Source organism: Sebastes umbrosus, chromosome 6, assembly GCF_015220745.1.
Source record: "Sebastes umbrosus isolate fSebUmb1 chromosome 6, fSebUmb1.pri, whole genome shotgun sequence".
Classification (NCBI taxonomy): Eukaryota; Metazoa; Chordata; class Actinopteri; order Perciformes; family Sebastidae; genus Sebastes; species Sebastes umbrosus.
The window spans coordinates 8,285,721-8,305,418 of record NC_051274.1 but is presented as its reverse complement, the minus strand read 5'-3'; the positions used below and the strand labels follow the sequence as shown (position 1 = coordinate 8,305,418).

Here is a 19,698-nt window from a genome sequence, read left to right as displayed (position 1 = left end):
TGAGTTGATATTGGCTGAATGATTAAGTACAGTTAATATTATTTTCACTTTAGCAGCAGCTTATGCAGCTTCACACAGTAGAACCTCCATGGTTTAGGGATAGTATGATAATGAGTGAAATAGAAACAGTACTTTTTTTTAAACTAAGTCAAAGAATTTGTCTTCAATAAGAGGATTCAGATTCAATAAAATGCTGCTGAACCCAAACACAGAGGCAAAGTTGATTATTTACCTTATCAGGTAGAATTCCTTAGTGGTCCCAATACTTTTGTGAAAAGCGAGCTAAAGGCATTTGAATGAAAATTGCTTCAATCCAAAATCAGCACTGCTACTTGCTTTTAAAAAAAAATATTTTTTTTAACATTATGTTACAAGTGTATGTGCGTGTATATGTCTACATGTCCATGCTGACCTTCTACACAGCGACAGCCGGCCTGCAGCACCCAGGCGTACATGTCCACCCTGGACTGTGACATCAGCTGGTCACCCATCAGGTAGGTGTTGTGTGAGGAGGCGATGAAGTAGTTGCACAGCGGCTGGTTCATGTCCTGGATCACGTTGTAGTGTTCAGGGTTGAAGATGTCCCCCGCCGGGCTACGCATGTAATTCGTAATACCTGGAAGAAAGTTAAACAAATACTTTTTTAATTTTTATTTTACTCTTAAATCCATTCTGAAGTGGAGCTTGACGAGTGGTCTACTGTGGGTCAGACTGAATGTGTGTTAAATTCATATAGAATGGCTCTAATTTTTGGAAAAAATGTTTAGTATCAAGTAAGAAAATAACAATCTAAACCCAACAATTTTCAGTCTTTCATCAAAGAATCAAATCCTATATTTGAGAATTTAAGAATACTGTCATATGTTTGAGAAAGAAGTCCTAATATTACAAGAACAAAGGCAGAATTGTATAAGAAATATAGACAACATAATAACATTTTATGTAATATGTTATGATAAGATGGTTAGATAATATTGCACGTGTATTTTTTTTACATTTTACTTTAAAAAATAAAAGGACTTTTCTCTCATAAAATCATGACTTTATTCTTGAAATTACATGTTTCCCCTAAAAATATGAATTGCAACTCATTCCTCAAAACATTCTGATTTAGTACTCAGAATCTTTTTCCGCTCAAAGTGCCTTGAATATTCTGTCAAGACATGAAACGTTTCTAAATTTGGTCAGTCAAAACAAGCTTTACAATAACCTTTCATATTCTTCTTTCAAATTTCAGTCTATTAGAGAGAGGATTCACACTGGGAATGTGGGTCCAATTGGCTTTGGCATTTGATTTGTCTCGACTTTGACCTCTACTACATATTTAAGTCTGTAGTGTTTTCAATGACACGGATGTTTCACATTTCTTGAAAAGAAGAAAAATTCATATTACTTGACACTCGCACTGAAGCACTGTAGAGCAACATGCTCTAATTGTGAGTATAAAAGCATCTGCCATGAATGACAAAAAAGAAGACTCTTCAAAGCAGACTTGATGAAAGCCAATTGGTACCTTGGACCGACACACAGCAGACCAGAGGGCTGCAACAACTTCCATTTGCAAAAGTCTGACCTTGCTGGGAAACATTTTCACAACAAAACCCACACTGTGATTCAGTACTGAAAGGGAATTCTTTGAATAGCTGTACACATTAACAGAGTATTTAACCCTTGTATACATCAATAGGGACATTTTTTTTCTTATCATTTTGGCTGTGTTGCATATATATACAGCATATATAACTTAAACAAACTGGCATTTAAAGAGTTAACATTTTGAAAATGAGTGAATTTGTGTTAGTGATGATTAGAACTGATATTGGTTAAACAATTTAATTCAGTGAAAGTGTAAAAAATAATAATAGCATATCATTTTACGTCAGTTTTTTGTCAGAGCAACTTTTTTTAAAGGAACACAAAAGGGTTAATATGTAGACAGCCAAAATGGAAAACTTCCATTATACTAAATAAAACCAACAGTGTTCTGTTGATGGTAAAGAATTGAAATTAAAGCGGACTTACCATCAATCCCCAAAACTCCTTGCTTCTGGTTCTCAGAGCACGGCTCAAATTTGTTGATAATCTCCAGGCAATGGTCCTTGGCCACCTTGGTCATCTACAGAGAATGTAAATGCATGTCAAACATCAATACTACACTATGTATATGTTAAAAAGAGAATAATAATAATAATAATACATGTATTCCTTGGGGAGAATTTATGAGGATAACTGAAGTATTATCCAGTTATGAGAGCTCCCTTCATGTCATTTTTTTGTCCATCCTGGTTGCAGCATCCAACTGTTTGTCCGGTAGCTGCTCTTTAAAGCCACCGGATTAATCAATCAGATCCCATCTCTGTTATTCATTTAAAGGGGGGTGGGGGCAGTACCAGGTCTCTCCCCTCAGCCGGGACTCACTCATACTGTGTCAGTGTGTTTGTGACCGTTTAAACAATGTGAGGGCACAAGGCTTTAGCGAGGTAAACCCTGTTTTCTACAGGGTTATTTCTAGTTTACTAAATGTTTTTTCCAACCCACCTCTAAAGTGGGGTGAGTGTCTAAAAGTGTGTTAAATGGATGTCTATGCCCATCTCATCATAATCTGGATAAGAGAATGCCATGTGGAGGGTAAATCCAGACACTCAGCAGATGTTAGCCCATATCCATTGTTGCAGAGTGTGGACTGGCACCAAAAAGCTCGCTGAGCAGCAGAGAGCTCACGGGCTGCTGCCAGCGCTCTCAACACCGACACGCTTGTGCACACAGTGCTCTAAGAGCTGAATTTGAAGAAATGTGAGAGAAAGCATTGACATCATATTACTTGGCTTTACTTGGCAAAACAAATCTGGTGATCCATTTTGTTAGTTTGATCAAAACAGTTTTCTCTCCTGTATTTATGACTTAAGAACAGGTGAAAAAGGATCATCTTTCTAAGTTCCATATTTAATTTTTTCATCTCAAAACAGGTGAAAGAAGAACAAGGCAAAAGTGAGCATGGCTCACAAACCCCCGCTCAGTACTTGACCCCTACTAAAGTAGGACCAAAGGTTTTGCCCTTTTGGAACTAATGGAATTAGTCTATTGAGCAAAATGTAGCTTGTTATTAGTTCACCTTCCTCAGGACTAGACCACACTGTCAACCATCATACCAAATTTGAAGTTCCTAAGTGAAATAGTTTTCGAGTTCTACTCCGGAAACAAAATAGAAGTGGAAAAAAAATTTCTGGCCAAAATTCAAAAAATGTTGGGCACCATGGACTTCTAACCACCGAAAGGCACCACTAGAGCACACTGTCAACCATCACACCAAATTTGAAGTTCCTAAAATAGTTTTCGAGTTCTGCTCCGGAAATGAAAGTATGACACACAAACTGACGGAAGGACGGACGGACGGACGGAAGAACGACTACATTGTCGTGAGGGTACACAGGAGAGCAAACAGTTTAGATCAGACTTCTGTACAACCTATACCTATTTGGCGTTGAAACATGAAGAATAATTTCCATTTTTAGTATATTTTTAATTTAATTGCAGATAAGATTCTCCAATCATAATTTAGTGCTGAAAATGCTCAAATTGAGCAGAAACAAATGTTTAAACCCTCAAAGACATTGCTGCTGACACAAGTCAGTGCTGTTGAGTATGACACGACTCTGTTGTTGTACTGATGGAATTGGTGCCGTGGTGTGTATGAGCCATTAAAGCAGTTATTTTCAACACCACCACCCTACCAATGTTTTTAGACGGGCCTTTAATAGGCTTCTAGACTATTATTTGATATATTCACTAATATGGAAAAATGATCAAGCATAATGACTAATCTAATCATGTGTTAGTTGCAAGGTTGGCAACTCTCTTCATTGTGTTCTCTCTACTTCTGAAACCAAACCTTCCGCCTTGGGAACACAGTTTACTTTGTAACTGTGTGGGAACAGATATTGGGCTACTATTGTTTTCCATTAACACATTTCAGTCAATTCCAGAGAAAAATGGTAAGACACACAGTTAACAGCGACGCTCTAACGGACACTTAAACACACAACCTGGAGTGTTTCATGTTGTCTTATTTCTTATTTGAGGCCCAAAGAAACAGATAACCAAAAAAAAAACGTCTGCAGTTAATGATACCAGCAGAGACGACTCTGCAGCATCGTGGCATCAGTTCAAACAAATCACTTCACAAAAACTGCCTCCACCACTCACCAATAACAGGAGAGGGAAAGCCATCTCACTCACAGCGCCAGAACTAAACGCCGAGTATAATTGGAGAAAGATACAGCCCACCTGAGCGGAGCTGACGTCTAGCTATCAAAACAGAGCCTTCTCCTTTTAAAAAGTGACTGTTTCTTCACATTAAAACAGCCTGCCAGAGGGCAAATTAGCTGCAGGAGCACACACTGGGTGTTTAAAAAAAAAGAGAAAAAAAACAAGCTTTTACGCTCATTTGCTGCTTTTTCTTTTTCAGGCGATGGCATCATTAGCGAGGAGATGTACTTCATCCCAAAAAGTGCTGTGATGGTACAGTATTAATGCTAATATCCCTGCTGGGCCCTCACGGTCTCCATTTGCCTACTTTAAGCACCACTTCAGGGGCCCAATGGCTACTCCGTTAAGCTTTTTGACCTCCCACCTCACAGAAGATCAAAAAAAAGGAGGCTTATGGGTATTTAGTCAAAACTATAAAAGAGCAGAATTAACACAAAAGACCACCTAAGTTTCTGAAGCAGCCTTTGAGGGGCTTATAAATTTGATTGGTTCAGTATTCAGAAAGCCTTGAGCATTAATTGGCCACTTATTGGCTAATACTGCTCGAGTAAATTGGGATGATGGTAACAGAAATATCCATGTTTGGGAGGATAATGTCGTTTTATTTCCTAAAGAGAGTAACCGTCTCCATGGAGCAACTGAACAAACTTTATTTAATCATTCACAAAAGAGACTTGAAGCAGGGGGAAACAGTTAGCCTGGCTTGTGTTCAGAGTTAAAAAGAAGTGAGTTTAGAGACCTCTGTAGCCCACTCCTCAACTCTGCTCCAGGCAACATTAGCTACACTTGGCAGTCAAGTTGCATTGTGGGCAATGTAGGCCCCAGGTTTTGAGAAGGAAGAAGAATGTGTGCAATAAAAAAAGGCTATATCTCTGCTTTGTTTTAAAAAAAAAAAAAACTGTCCATCCTGAATCCAAGATTTTTACAGGAGTGCAATGATAAAACCAGTGGAGTGACTTTTTCAATGTCAACCTTTAAGCAGAAATTGATTAGCTAAAATGCAGACGCAGCACGTACCTTTTGCTCAGTCTCCAGGAAGCGGGCCAGGTCGTCTGTGTCGAGGTGGTCTTTGTGGTTGCTGTAGGTGAGCATGAGGAGGTACAGATCCCTGCGGGTCGACATCATCTTGTAGAAGGAGCAGAACTCCTCAAAGCCCAACGTCCCCTGGTTGTCATCTGTGTCTGCCTCCTACACAACGGGGTACAAGGAACACATTTTAGTTTGCTTTGTTTTCCCAACATAGCCTTAATTTAAAATTCACATATTTCTTTACAGATTCTAACAATTTTTACTGATCTACATAAATGCAATTCAGTCTTTAAGGGAGGACAGTCTGTTGTTGTTTTTAACTACACATGCACTTAGACACCCTACCATCCACAGCAATAGATGCCGTAACAAAGTTGGAAATGACTGTATTTCCTTTGATATGTGCCACCTGTAAAATTTAATTACTTTACTATTAATCGTCAAATTCCCTGACAAACATACGGTATATAGACAACATTATCTATTATTATTTATTTTTAATCCGTGTGAGTTTTAGTCATAGTCAATTTCAACCTTCTTGTTTTAAGTCAATTTTAAGTTGACTAAAACTCCAGATATTTTAGTCTCAAACTAGTCAAAGAAAACCAGAAACATTTGCAGTTGTCGATGACAAAACACTGGACATATTAGTCTTGCTTTAGTTCTAGATGAATTAGCTGACAAAAACTTTGTGAGCTAATTAGTTTGTGTCAAGACCAAGACATCAGAAATTAGGTACGGTTAAAATCCACCTGATTTTAGTCTAAAGGAAATGGTACTGAATGCTAAGAAAAAAAATTAAAGATATGATTATAATATATTATTATTCAGTAGGAACAAAACATAAATAAATTAAACAAAATGATATTATTTCTCTTATCTTTTTCTTTTTTTCTTTTTGTCCAATTTTTTTGTGAGGTTATATTGTCATGTCGTCATATTGTCGTGTTTGTTATGGGTACTATTTTGCATGTATTAAATAAATGAAAAAAACATTTAAAAAAATTGTCTCATGAACATCTCATTGTTTTGATGAAAAATGAAGGTTGTTAATGGATTAATTTTGTCAAATGTTTCATTAACCAACATAACTGTAGTTTGATAAAATTTTAACTCATTATCATCTTTGTGTACGTACTTCACCAACTGTTTTCAGCTCATTTCACAATGATGGGTTTGGATTTCTAGTTGTAACGAGCTGGAAAGATACTGAGTCAGCCTACAAAAGGCTTGAACGAGCCTTACGAGAGCACTGCAGGGGGTCACACCATGACCCGTGTAATCCTTGCCTTTTTTTTTTTTTACTGAAGCAGTCTGTGACCGGCTCCATATGCCAAGTAGCACCGGAGGCAGCCACTCAACTGTCGGGCAATGACGTCTATGCTAGTTGGAGCTTTGGCCTCTGAGCAGCTCAGGACACACAGGGATCAGAACACTATATGAGAGAGTGATACATAGATCTAAGATGACTTTCTCCTTCCACAGCGAGGGAATATGATTTTACAGGATTTGTATTATTTGACTGTCACATTAAATTATTTCAATGTGGTGTGGGAATATTTTAATAAAGAGCTTCATCTATAAAATCTGTCACGCTTTTAGGGGGAGACGTATCCCAGAGTTCCCCAACAAATGAAGTGTTGCACCGGATCCCCTGCTTGAAGATCTTCCCACAGCTAAAGAATTTCATTATTATAGGTTTAAATGTAGAGATCAGAGTGTAACTACTAAATCCTAGAGCCCTAACAGGCAAGTGTCAGGTGATCCATTTTCTAAATCTGTGTTTATGGCTTAAGAACAGGTAAAAAAAAGTTTTTTTCCAGGATAATCTAAGTGGAAGGTGAAAAATAAAAGAAATTTGCCTGGTGATTTTGTTTTTTGTTTTTGCCAGGATCATTTTTTTTCATCTATTATGTTTTCATCCATTCATGTATTCTTCCAGGTTGGTTTTTAATCATCTATGCACTCTAAACACAAGCAAGCTTTATGTAACATTACTGTCAGGTCTTTTGTTTTGGCTAGAAATATATTTTAATCTGTGTTATCTGCCATTAGGGAAAACATGAATGCTTTTAGTCCTATTTATAATATAGTGGTGCACTTCAGTCTGTTGTGGCTGAAATAAGTATTACAACAACAAACATTAAAAATAATCCTGACAAAAAAAAAAGAAAATCACCTGTCAAAACTTTTATTTTGTTCATCTCTTTTCACAGATGAAAAAAAAATGTAAGGAGCTTAGAAAGATTATCCTGGCAAACCTTTTTTCACACTTGTTCTTAAGTCATAAACACAGCAGAGAAAATTTAGTTTTACAATAAAAATGTATGTACCAGATCCTACCCTGGCACTTGAAATTGAGTTGGTTGCCTGAAACGATTGAATGAATTTAAATGGAAGTGAAAATACTGAATTTTGTAAAGACAAATGAATAAACTACATTGGATGTGGATTGGTGGCATCTGGACGATACCCCATACACTTAATAAGGTGAGTATCGGCACCAATATGAATCCATTGGATTGGATTGGATCAGTACATCTCTAGAAAGGAATCCACGGGTTTATGCAATATTACATTGGCCATAGATTTGTCCAGAGGAGCAAACTTCAGTGGCAGAGTCCAATGGCAACTCCTGTAAGGATGAAGTTGTAGCACAATGCACGCATTAATAGTTGTGGGCAGAGAAGACGACGTGCAGTCCGGCGCACAGTCAGACCACACTGAGGTCATTAGTCCCATCCACTAACCAGGCTAAAGTAGCGGTGTCAGTCCTACTGAATCCTAGGTCAAAACTTAATTAACTAACACATTTAGCCTCCCAACTGTCACCGCCGTGTTCTCTGCCGATACACAGGAAGCCAAATGACTCAGAGACACAAGACAAACACTTCCCGTCGCCACACTCGGCTGTTGGTTTTTGCATACATGTCACTTAGTTGTCACCAAGTTGTGACTGAGTGACACACGAGTGACAGGCACAGATGCATACAGAAAGTATTAGTCATGTTCCAGAACTCAATACTGTTGTGGAGAAAGCTGCAGTGATACAGATTAATCTTGCTGTTATCATTTACATCTAGAAGAATCAGTGGTGACCAACACTGATAAACATGAGGTCAAATCACATTCCCATTATTCCTTATCTGTATTTAATACAATGACAATAAAGCTTTCTATTCTATTCTATCTGAAGTGAAGGAATTCTTTTCAGAGGCACATCCTCTTACATTCAGGAGGACACATCAAAGCCCGCAGAGGATAGCAAAGTAGCGGAAGCAAAGCTGCAGAACAGACTCTTTTTATTGGACAGAAAACATCAATCTAGCCTTATTCATGCCCGTTCATTATGCATGAACCCAGCCACTTAAGTTGTTAGCAGACCTGTGCCCCGTGTCTTAGCTCGACAGCTATTATGGATTAAATCATCAGTTAGAATTGCAGCTCGCTCTCCCTACCAAGCTTTTTCCTCCACATCTGCAAGTCTCCGCTGTGATAAATCATTAAGCGAAGCCTCGACTAGAGAGGGATACTTCTTTGTTGTCATTTACAACTCCGGCTATCACATCCAACAAACTTCTTGTGACTCGCGTGCTCCGACAACACACACCGCTCTGTCGACACAAAACAAGGAAAGGTCTGGAGCATAATACTCTTCTGGTTGAATCAGTGATGATATCATTGTATCCCAACATAATGGCAGCTAAAAGTAAAAAAAAAAGTCTCTACTTCTCTCGATAATGTTTCATGTTTTTTTTTTTAACAATGCTACCAGCAACATTCATGCTCTCCAGAGGATGTATCTGCATGACTTTGGTAATCCCTTAACCTTTCCTTTAACACTACCAGCAGGTCAGAGTTTTCACTTATCAACTCGACCTCTTGATAGACTGGCACTACATTTTGTAGAGATAGTCATAGTTCTCAGAGGATGGACCCTAAGTAGTTTGACATGTGTGGTTTTGCGTGAAATACCGCAATGACTATTGGACAGATTTTCCTAAAATTTGAGTACACACATTCATGTTCCCCAGAAAGACGAATTGTAATCACTTTGGTGATCCTCTGAACTTGTATCATCAGGTCAATGTTTCAATTTGTCCAATATTTTGGTTTATGACCAAATACTTCAGTATAGTGAATCCTAGTATAGTATAGTTTATAGTAGTTTAGTGACAATTAGCAAATGTTAAATTATCTTAATTTTATCTTAATACAAGGTCCACTTTCTAGCTTTTTGGAGCTTTCTACTGCATCTCAAGGTCTTCATCGGGCTAATAGAAATGTAATTGATAAATTCTGAAGGGACCACAAATGAAATTCCATCCCCATTCCGTTGTTTTTTTCTTTCTTTCTATCATTTGGGTGATCCAACCCAGATTTGGAAAAATTGTGAATAACTCAGCAGTTTAAACCTATTTACGTTTTGGGAACAATTTTGGATCGATACTCCACCCACTTTGCTTCACTTTTGAACACAGTCCTAGAAAAGTGTGTGGCTTCTCCCACAGTAAATCCCGTCACATTGGCGTGTACAGGCTAGTGCGTGTATACTTTATACGCTTTCCAGCAGCTGAGAGGTTCAGTTTTTCCACTCTGCTTCTGTTTATAAGTTTCCCCTTTTATCAGGAGTTAATGTCTTAAATGAACAATTGAGAGGGAAGGCCTCCTGGTGCACATACAGGAACATCATAAAATCCTGTAAATGTGCCCTAGACGTAGAGGATAAAAACAACTACAGATAATTTGGACCAAATCACATGCAAGACAATAGCACTAGTGAGACGAACTAAACTGTGGCCGCCCACTAATGGGACGATTGGCGGTTCGATCCCCTTCCTTCAGTCCACATGTCGAAGTGTCCTTGGGCAAGGCTGTGCCATCGGTATGTGAATGAGTATTTAGCCATCAGTCTATGAATGTGTGTGTGAATGGGTGAATGCTGACATGTAGTGTAAAGTGTTTTGAGTGGTTGGAAGACTAGAAAGGTGACTATATAAATGCAAGTTCATTTACCGTTTACATTTTTATAATAGGACAATTTGACAAAGCACAAGGTGAAGTGGTTATGCTTAATCATAGAGTGCTCACTTTGTATCAAACCGCAAACGATCAAAGCAAGTAATTGAGGTTAACCGCCTCAACAGTCATGTCAATGCAGGTTATTCCCTTAGGCTGCTCATTGGTGACTCATTTCTCCCTGCAGGTTTAACTATTTTCAACCTTTAGTCCAACCCTGTCTTCTACAAAATTACATTCCCAGACAACTAAACTGCTTTTTCAATTACATTTTGAGAGAAACATATTTTCTCTCGGATTGCGGTCGCTGTTTTAAAACACGTGGTTAGCATTTTGAAACGAAACAAGATAGCAACAAAACTACCTGGTTAAATTTAATAAAAACATCACCCTTTAACTTAAAATAAGTAAATTTGTTACATTATACAGGTTACAAACATGAATTTAAATAAGTCAACGTTGACTTTTGGTTTCACATAGGACATGAACAGCGGTGTCCTGGGTGAAAGTCCCGTGTTTGACCTATCCATGATATTTTTGGAGGAACCCAACTAATGACCAGGAGAGTTGACAGTAAATTTGAACTTTGGTGAACTCAGTTATTTCTATCATTTCATTTGAGATGAGGATTGTGATGATTTATAGATTCTATTCCAGTTAATTCTATCTCAGTATGCAAGAACAATCCTCCACCTTACTCTACAACATATAGCATTATCAACAGTATGATACACTATGTACAGGACATTACTGGGAACTCATCATGTATGTTCAATACATATTAGAGTTAAAAGGTTACGGTCCTACTTTTTTTCTCTTCTCAGCTTTTGTTTCTTTGTTTGTTTTTACATCATTTGTCTTTTTTCATTCCATTTTTCTATTTTCCTCATTTGCTTGTGATTTATGTGATGTGGCTGCTGTGACACTGCAATTTCCCTTTGGGATCAATAAACTACTCTGTCTTTCTGTTTATCTATGTTTTGACAAGTTTTTCCAATTATTTTTCTTCTCTTGTGGAAAAGCTTCCCCAAAATCTTGTTGCAGCCTTTGTGAGTGTGGCTACAGTAGTTACTAAAAAAAGTTATTTTTATAAAACGGTCGCTATATCGTTACAGTAGTACATGAAACAGGTAACCTGAAAAATATCATGTGCCTCTGTTTCCTCTTGTGCTCCTAACGGCATCTGCAAGATTTCACAGACCGGAGGAAAACAAGCAGTCAGAACTGATCTGGAGTCCGCTGTCCAGCTGCTGTCTGTGAGAGTCGGCTGTCAATCACTCGCGAACTCCGACCAAACGGTCAAACTAGGCAGCGCTGATCAAAAATGAATCAATATTATGTTACTTTAATGCCTATTTCTCTCCTCAAATGTTTTCAGAATCATCTTGTAGTGTACTGTTTAGCTGTAAAATGAGAAAGTTTGTGACGCGGCAGCCATTGTGAAATCTGTTGAAGGAACGACAAGTTCCGGTCACATGACCGGAGCACAGCCAATAGGAACGCTTTCTCTCTGAAATGACCTGTGATTGGCCAAAGTCTCTCGTCCTTGGCTAGATTTATTAAAGCCTGAAAACAGAGCCATGAGGAGGTGCAGAAGTCTAGTTATCTCTCAGAACACTTGAATTACAATATGCTGAAAGGTTATTATGGAATTTTTGCCCAATGATGCCAAAAATATACCGCCTACTGCAGCTTTAACTTAACTAAAATTGATTTGTTCATCTTCTACAGTATATCAGGTAACTGATCTGCTGGACCCCCAAAACAATGTAGTAATAAAAACATTTTCATTCACATTGCCTCACAGGCTGAGTTGTTCATGAGTCTCTGTTGTTGAGTGCCTTGTTCTTCATGAAGTCATGTATTCAAAATTTGTTTTCTATGATAAAAAATGTTTACACTGTAAAAGGTTTAATGAAAATGTAATTTAAAGTACAGTTTTTCGAAACAATGTTCTTCCCTTTCAAACTACTTTATCATTCACCTTCAGCACCTTTCTAAATGTTCAAATGCGTGTGGCAGTTATTCATGAAATTAGTGTTAATTTGTATATATTTTACACCATAATTATATGTCATTCATTAATACATACTTACTTACTGTATCTTCACATATAATCAGTTGCTAGTTCATTAGGCCCACCTTGCTAAAACTAAAGCAGTCTAATACAACAGCACTACAATAAATCCTACATTCATAACGGTTATAATATTCACCTTTTGCTGTTTTAAAGACGTGTTGACTGTTAATGGTCATATGGGAGGCTGATGGAGGTTTTCTGATATTTTTTTCTACCCTCATTGACATAAATGCCTTGGACAAAATATTGGAAACATCTGCCAGTTTGACAGAACTCTGCTTTTCACAGGAATAAGAAGTTATTTATCCTCATTAATATGCAAACATATTCTGCAATGTGCTCCAACATGTGATCAGATTCATTATGGTACTGGTACAGACTCATCAGTTAACGTCTTCAAAATGGGAAAGACGTCCAGTGCACAGATTCTTCCCTCTCAACTGTAAGTAGATTAAGCCAAAGGACGTAGCCAAGAGATTGTCAACACACAAATCTTCATGAATGTCCGCAGACAAGTACAGGGTCAGGTCCCTGGTGTGTTTACCCTGCATTACACCAGAGGCCATCTGTGTCCCAGCAGCACCATATGGGTGACCGTCAGCAGGCCGCTGGACTTAGTGATGGCCAGCTTCTCTGTTGGAGGACGGCTAAAACAACACGCTCAACACGGCAGCATGCTAATAATCCCTCTGCTGAGGAAGAGAGTTAGTGGCTGAGCCGTGTGTTTGCCAACATCTGCAGCGGTAGCAATCATTCAAAGTGTCTTTACTGCCCACTCGCAATCTGCCAGGAAGGAAGTGCACACTGCAGTCTCAAGTGACCTGATCAGCCCATTTACTGCCCTACTGAGCTGGACTGCACAGTGGGCTCATTAGCTGCACAGTTTTGTGACATTTTCACATAATTTCTTATTAATGTTTAAAGTTTAAAGGCCTTGTAAAGCAATAATAAATATGCATTCTGGGTTTGTCACACCACAGAAAAATGTGTTACTAACAACCCAGCCAAATTTTAATGATTAAAAAAAATCTGCAGTATTCTCTGCTCTGAAACGCTGAGGGTGTGTACGCTGAAGGCGCTGGAGGCGCTGAAACCACGCCCACAAGTGGGGAAGGTGCATTCCCTCGGTAGCGGCGAGCGAAGAGGGAAGAGCCCAGCGCCGAATCCCCGTCCGACGGGCGGATTGGCGAAATGTGGCGTACGGAACACCGCTTGCCCGGTGTAGATCGAGGGCCTGAGTCCCTCTGATCGAGGCTCAGCCGGTAACGGCCCCCGTCGCGCCGGAGTCCGGTCTTCTCTGAGTCTGGTTGTTACTTAAGACTGAGACCCGAACTAGACCTGACCTGACTGAACCCAACAGGTACTGCCAAACTCGAACGGACATTACTGACCATTAGCTTGTCGTGTTAACGTAACGCATCATCTTTTTATCTACTTCTACAACAAATGAAACACATGGATGCAGACAACTGGCTCAGTCAGAGAGAGACAGCAGCACGACTGTGTATTTTACATTTGAAAGTAACCGACGGAGCCGAGTCTTTGTTGGTATCCGTTGGGTGTTGGGTAGCAAAACTCTCAAACCAAAACTCAAAGTGCAGACTGAAGGGCTCTGATTCTGATTAGGGGATACATGAATAAAACTGACTTGACCTATTTCGTAGCTGATAAATGTCGCTAGCTGCCATTCAGTCTAGCATGACCTTTGTAGCAGTGTTTCTTCAGACTCTTTCCTAAGAGTTTAATCAGTAAGAATCAGCATTATTTTGTCCTCTCAGTGTATCGACAATATAGTGCAATCAGCAGCTTAAGAAGTAACAACTTCTGTGGATTCTAAGGTATTAACTGTTGATTTAAAGAATGTACTGCAAATGTTCTGAGATGAAACAACCTGCTTAATAATTTGAACAATAAAAAAAGAGTAATATGTTGCCTCTAGACACATTTCAATTTCACATGTAAATATAAGAATCCAGTTTCATCAGCTGCAAGTAAACATCAGCTGTGCAGATTCATTGGAATGTGGAAGTTTACACTGATGCACCGACACCCTGGTGTAGTTGAAGGAACCATTCGTGACATTTGGTCGGTTTGATTGTGAGACAATCTTTACATTTGCTTCAGCAACCACAGAGCAAAGTGGACTTTTTCTTCCCCCGGACCACCCCCTGGAACACTGCACATGACGATAGCCAAGGCTTTTATATGCTTTCACGTCGCTGACTACCCACTCTGGAGGCCCCCTGATGTGGCTCTGCCCTCGCTGTTTTATGTACCTTGAACATCTGTTTGACCTTCTGTCGGGGCAGGTTGACGTTGAGTTTGTGCAGGAGCTGCAGCACCTCGCTGATGCTTAAGCTGCCGTCGCCGTTCTTATCGGCCTCGGTGAACGTCTGCTTCAGCCACGTGATGGCACGGTGGGTTAAGGAAAAGGAGCATAAAGATTCAGGACAACCCAGCCTGTCGTGCTTTAAAAATGAAACTCAAACTCTCCATAGATTTCAGCCCTGTATAATCTTCATCATGAAGCTCTAGATTATAAAACAGACCATTATTTACACCCGTAGATATAAACTGTAATAGGATGAAGGATATTGGTCTCTGGTGCGCTGCCTCTTGGCCAGGCTGTCCTCATCACTGATGCCTGCCAACAGATACTTGAGGCCTGTGATCCAGGTCCGCGCCTCCTCTCCGGTGCCGGACACCAGGTCCAGGGACTCCATGTGCTCTCCGTAGTATAGGCTGAAGCAGCAGTTGGGGTCGAAGCTGCCATCTGAGTAGCGCTGGAAGATCTCAGACTGCTTACCCTCACGCACCTCCCGGACGGAGTCAATGGAGACTGTTGGAGGAAAAACAGAAAGTCAGCGGAATGTAACAAAGTACTTTTACTTAAGTATTGTACTGTACAATTTGGAGGTACTTTTACTACGTGATTACTTCAATGTACTTTATGCCTCTACTGCACAATATTTCAGAGTGTAATATTGTACATTTTGCTGCGATACATTTAGCTGACAGATCCAGTTACTGGTAACTCTGCAGACACAAAACATACGGATATGAAATATGATGCTCTGCTCTAGATTAAATTACCCAACAGTATAAAGTAGTTAATACCAGCTGCATCTAGACCAGCCACAACAGTACTGCAATATTATAACTCTCTAACAGGGGCCATTCTGCCACCTAACAAGTACTTTTACTGTTGATACTTTAAGTACATATTTGCTGCTAATACTTTTGTACTTTGTAAGTACATAAATTGAACACAGGACTTTTAATTGCAATGCAGTATTTTTAAATGCTGGTGTTGCTACTTTTACTTCAGCAAAATTTCTCAATACTTCTTCCTCCCATGGAGTAAGTAGACCTCCAGGATTCGAGCTTTGTGGACTATCAACAGCTGATATATAATAAAACCTATTTTAAAAAAAGAAATAATAGCGCAAAACTCAGTTTATTAAACCCAACATATCCTTCTGCAGTCTTTAGTATTCTACTGGTTTTGAGAATTTCCACCTCAAGGCAAGATAGTGAATTAATTGTTGTGGGCATAAGGGGTAGTTTAATGGGGCTTTATGATACGGAGGATTAAAAATAGTCAACTCAACGAGCATCGCCCAGAGAGCTCTGTTTATTAAGATGCAACATTTATGAGATGGTAATGACATTTTACCGGAAGACACTGCCTCAAGTCATTCATTAGTTTTCCCCATGACAGCAAGCACATGATTAGTACTTCTGCTTCTTGTTCAGCCTGCATGCTATTTTGGAAATTGTGCAGACCGTGATCATTCCCCAAAACCCCTTCCACATCCACAGGAGATAACCACAACACTGCTCTATCTCAGTCATACAATATACTGCATGGATGAAACATTATTTACATACGCGCTCATCCATAATGCAGCCACACACACACACACACACACATACACCCCATCCCCTGGGCTGTACGGTATAGAACTTTTTGTGGCAGTTGTATGAATATATACTACTGGATGTCAAAGTTGCCATCAACATGTCACTCGACATGCTGCTGCCGTTCTGTGTGTTGGCTCCCATGGGGCTGTAAGTGTTCTCCATAAACCCCTGCAGAGGGGAAAATGCACATGTAAACATGCTTTTCCTGACTGCAGCACTTTTATAAATTATGCAAGAGTATACACCAGGTATCTGGTAGATAAGGACAACCACTACTACTACTACTATTACTACTACTGGCTGAATATTTGATGAGCTGCCAGCCGCAGGGCTTGAGGATGATGATGTCAGGTGGTCAGCAAGTAAGAGACTTACAGTTGAGTACCTTTACTCAAATACAAGTACACATTTTAAGTACTTGCACCATACTTTACCATTTCATGCTACTTCATTCTTCTCCTCCACTACATTTCAGTGGAAATATTATCCTTTTTACTCCACTATATTTATTTGACAGCTTTAGTTACTACATAGAAACATGGGGTAACCCTTCTTGATGACCTTTTTTTTTTGATTAGTAACACTTTTCTTTTTATTTTAACTATTTATTTACTTATTTATTTATTTATTTGATAATTGGTTTCATTTCATAAATATGCAAACCAGAATTCTTTGACAATACACACACACACACACACACTCGTATTTTGAGGCCAATTTACATTAGTTTTTATAGACCAAAGCCAGTCAGGTGGAGTCTGACCTTGAAGCTGATTGATAAAGTTTGACTAAAAAGGCTTGGAAACTCATTTGTTCACAAAGTTTTTGTCAACTGTGTCTATGACTATGATTAAATTAAGACATTCACTCAAAATGTCCAGTTTCCGTCAACCAAAACTTGACTGAAATAAGAAGCTGACTTACAAACGAGTTCTGTTCTCTAAGACTAAATTTGAAAATAGCTGACAAACTATCACTAGCTGTAATTTTTTTTTTTGGGGGGTTGTCATTGGCTAATTTCACTGGAAATCTGGATTGTTGGTTATTTGTTTGGGCCAGAAAGGACAAATGTGCTGCCAGACACACAGGACACCCGGTCAGTGTGAGAGCAGACCGGAAGCCTGCAGTTCTTCTTGTCTGTCTGTCAGTCTGTCCCAGTGGGCGCTCTGAGATAAGCCTCTATAGAGGATAGAGAACAACACACGTGTGCCAGGGAATATGCTGGCAGAAAAGGCTACAGTGGCCAGACCATTGTTTTCTTCTACAGTGACTGAGACCTGTCAAGGTATCAAATGAGGGGATGCAGGGACACACACAGGGTGAGGCTGTGTCAGTTGGAGCGTGATTAAAATCTGGGAACATGCATTTGTCTAGTGCAGGGGTCAGCAACCTTTACTATCAAAAGAGCAATTTTTGGCCAAAAATAATTTTAAAAAATCTGTCTGGAGCCGTGAAACGTATTTAAGCCTTATAATGAAGGTAACACATCCTATTAAGTCTAATGCAGTGAGTGCAAATGAGAGGCAGGATATTGAAGAATTGTCTTGAGGAGATTTGTGTGGAAGCTCTTTTCAGCAGGAGCTTCCAGTGTGTTTGTTCCGGAAATGTCTTTCAATTACTTTTGTTGTTGTTTGCAAATTTTTCGCCGCAGAAAGCAAACAAATCTGTCCACGCACTATTAAATACTCCATTTTCCTCGAAGAATTTTCTTTTTTTTGGGATTTGGAAACCTACTGTAGCTAGGGAAACTCAAGATTAGCCAACACTGTTGAGGATTGCCAAAATTAGAGGATAAGCTACGGGCCGTAGACGTACGTAGGCTATGAGTAACAGTTTAGTTTACTGAAATGTTAAAATGTTAAAAATTGTTATTATTCAGTGTAAAGGCTAAAGGATGCACCAATCACACTTTTTCAGTCCCGATACCGATAGTGTTCCCTGGGCTTTGGGTATCGGCTCATCAAGAGAAATGAAGGCAGGAAGGTCTGTTTACAGTACCTTCACACTAAAACTGAAGGTGTTTCTCAGAAGTAATCAGCTGAGGAAAGTTTGGGTAGTAGCATTTTTGTTCACGTTTTACTCATCCAACCGTAAAAGGTTTAAGATTTAAGATAAATTCTGGGATTTAGTTTCCAATGTCTTTAAAGAAAGCCCCCACCCCCCCTTTGTATTTAGTGGCAAGTGTGTTAAAGACACTGTTTGGGCAGATTAAAGCTGATGAATAATTAAGTTGACTTAAGAAGCTTATTAAATCCAGGGCTACAGAGGAGGGAGAGCAACAGGAAACTGAGCCCTTAAGTCCCCATGAGACACCCAGCCACACTGGGGGTCGATGCTAACAATTACCTTTACCTTCCTTCTTTTACTCTAAAACACTGCAGGAAATGGTTTTGTTTGCTTGTTGCACATACTGTGCAGGGAAAATACATTCAAAACACTTCAAACCAGCCCTGAGGGAATGTCTAAGAGCAAGAACTGAATGAGCCAACTGCCAACCCGCTTCATGACACCACTTATCAAGGATCACCAATGTTGGGCTCAGTGAAGCCTGGTAAAAGACAGCCAGACTCAGTTGGACTGGCTTCGTGGTATACAGGCCCCGGGTGATAGAATGTGTTTTTACTTCTCGTTTTACTTTTGTGAATAATTGATGGAAATATTCACCTGTGACATGCTAAAATCTTAGTGTACAAGTACACAAGAGTCATAAATAGGGGTGTAAGAAAATATTGATATACATGAGTATCACGATATTATGCTTTGCGATACTGTATTGATTTTCCAAAACACTATCATATATAAAGTACACTGTATAAACTCAAACTATTAAAAGGGACTGTTTGTAACTTTTTAAATCGTATAAATGTACCGGGTCGGGATCCCATGCGCGTTGTCCAAGACTCGCGTGTGGCCGGAGCCACTGCTCTGCTGCCTGCTTGCCTTCACAGACAGAGCGCGCATTCTCGCGTACTCGCTCCACCTCTAGACGTGAACGCGCGCTCACTCCACACTGCAGAAGAGTTAGTAGCTCTGAAAATATCTAGTGAATGTACAGTGGACGTTTGTGCAGATATAAATGCTGCAGCTCCTCCGGACCAACAGAGGTTTTCCGTGTCTTGTGAAGTGACGCGGCTCCGCAGCGAGAAACGTTATCGTCTCGTTACCGACCGGGTGCCGGTGTCTCCCTGTTCACTCCGGCTGCGGGTGGAGACGACAACGTTACTCGCTGCGGAGCCCCGCTGCCTCAGCCTGCGCTGAGGCAGGAAAAGCCAACACTAGGATCCGCATTGATTCATGGAGAGACCTTCGTCTGGTCAGCTAACATTACTACCAAGCAGGTGAAATATAGAGTGATATTGTGGTTTTAGCTGACGTGTGTC

General features: G+C 39.7%; 1 protein-coding gene across 5 annotated transcripts in view; it reads right to left on the bottom strand.

The window, feature by feature from the left end:
- Window positions 1–19,698, bottom strand: part of plch2a (phospholipase C, eta 2a) — a 214,371-nt gene that overhangs the window by 32,272 nt on the left and 162,401 nt on the right. For all 5 annotated transcript variants that reach the window (XM_037773701.1, XM_037773702.1, XM_037773704.1 and 2 more), the window contains 5 exons: window positions 14,990–15,233; window positions 14,671–14,800; window positions 5,284–5,454; window positions 2,023–2,116; window positions 413–616 (listed from right to left, as the gene is read on the bottom strand). In XM_037773701.1, the coding sequence (XP_037629629.1) occupies window positions 413–616; window positions 2,023–2,116; window positions 5,284–5,454; window positions 14,671–14,800; window positions 14,990–15,233 (843 nt within the window). The remainder of the gene's footprint in view (window positions 1–412; window positions 617–2,022; window positions 2,117–5,283; window positions 5,455–14,670; window positions 14,801–14,989; window positions 15,234–19,698) is intronic.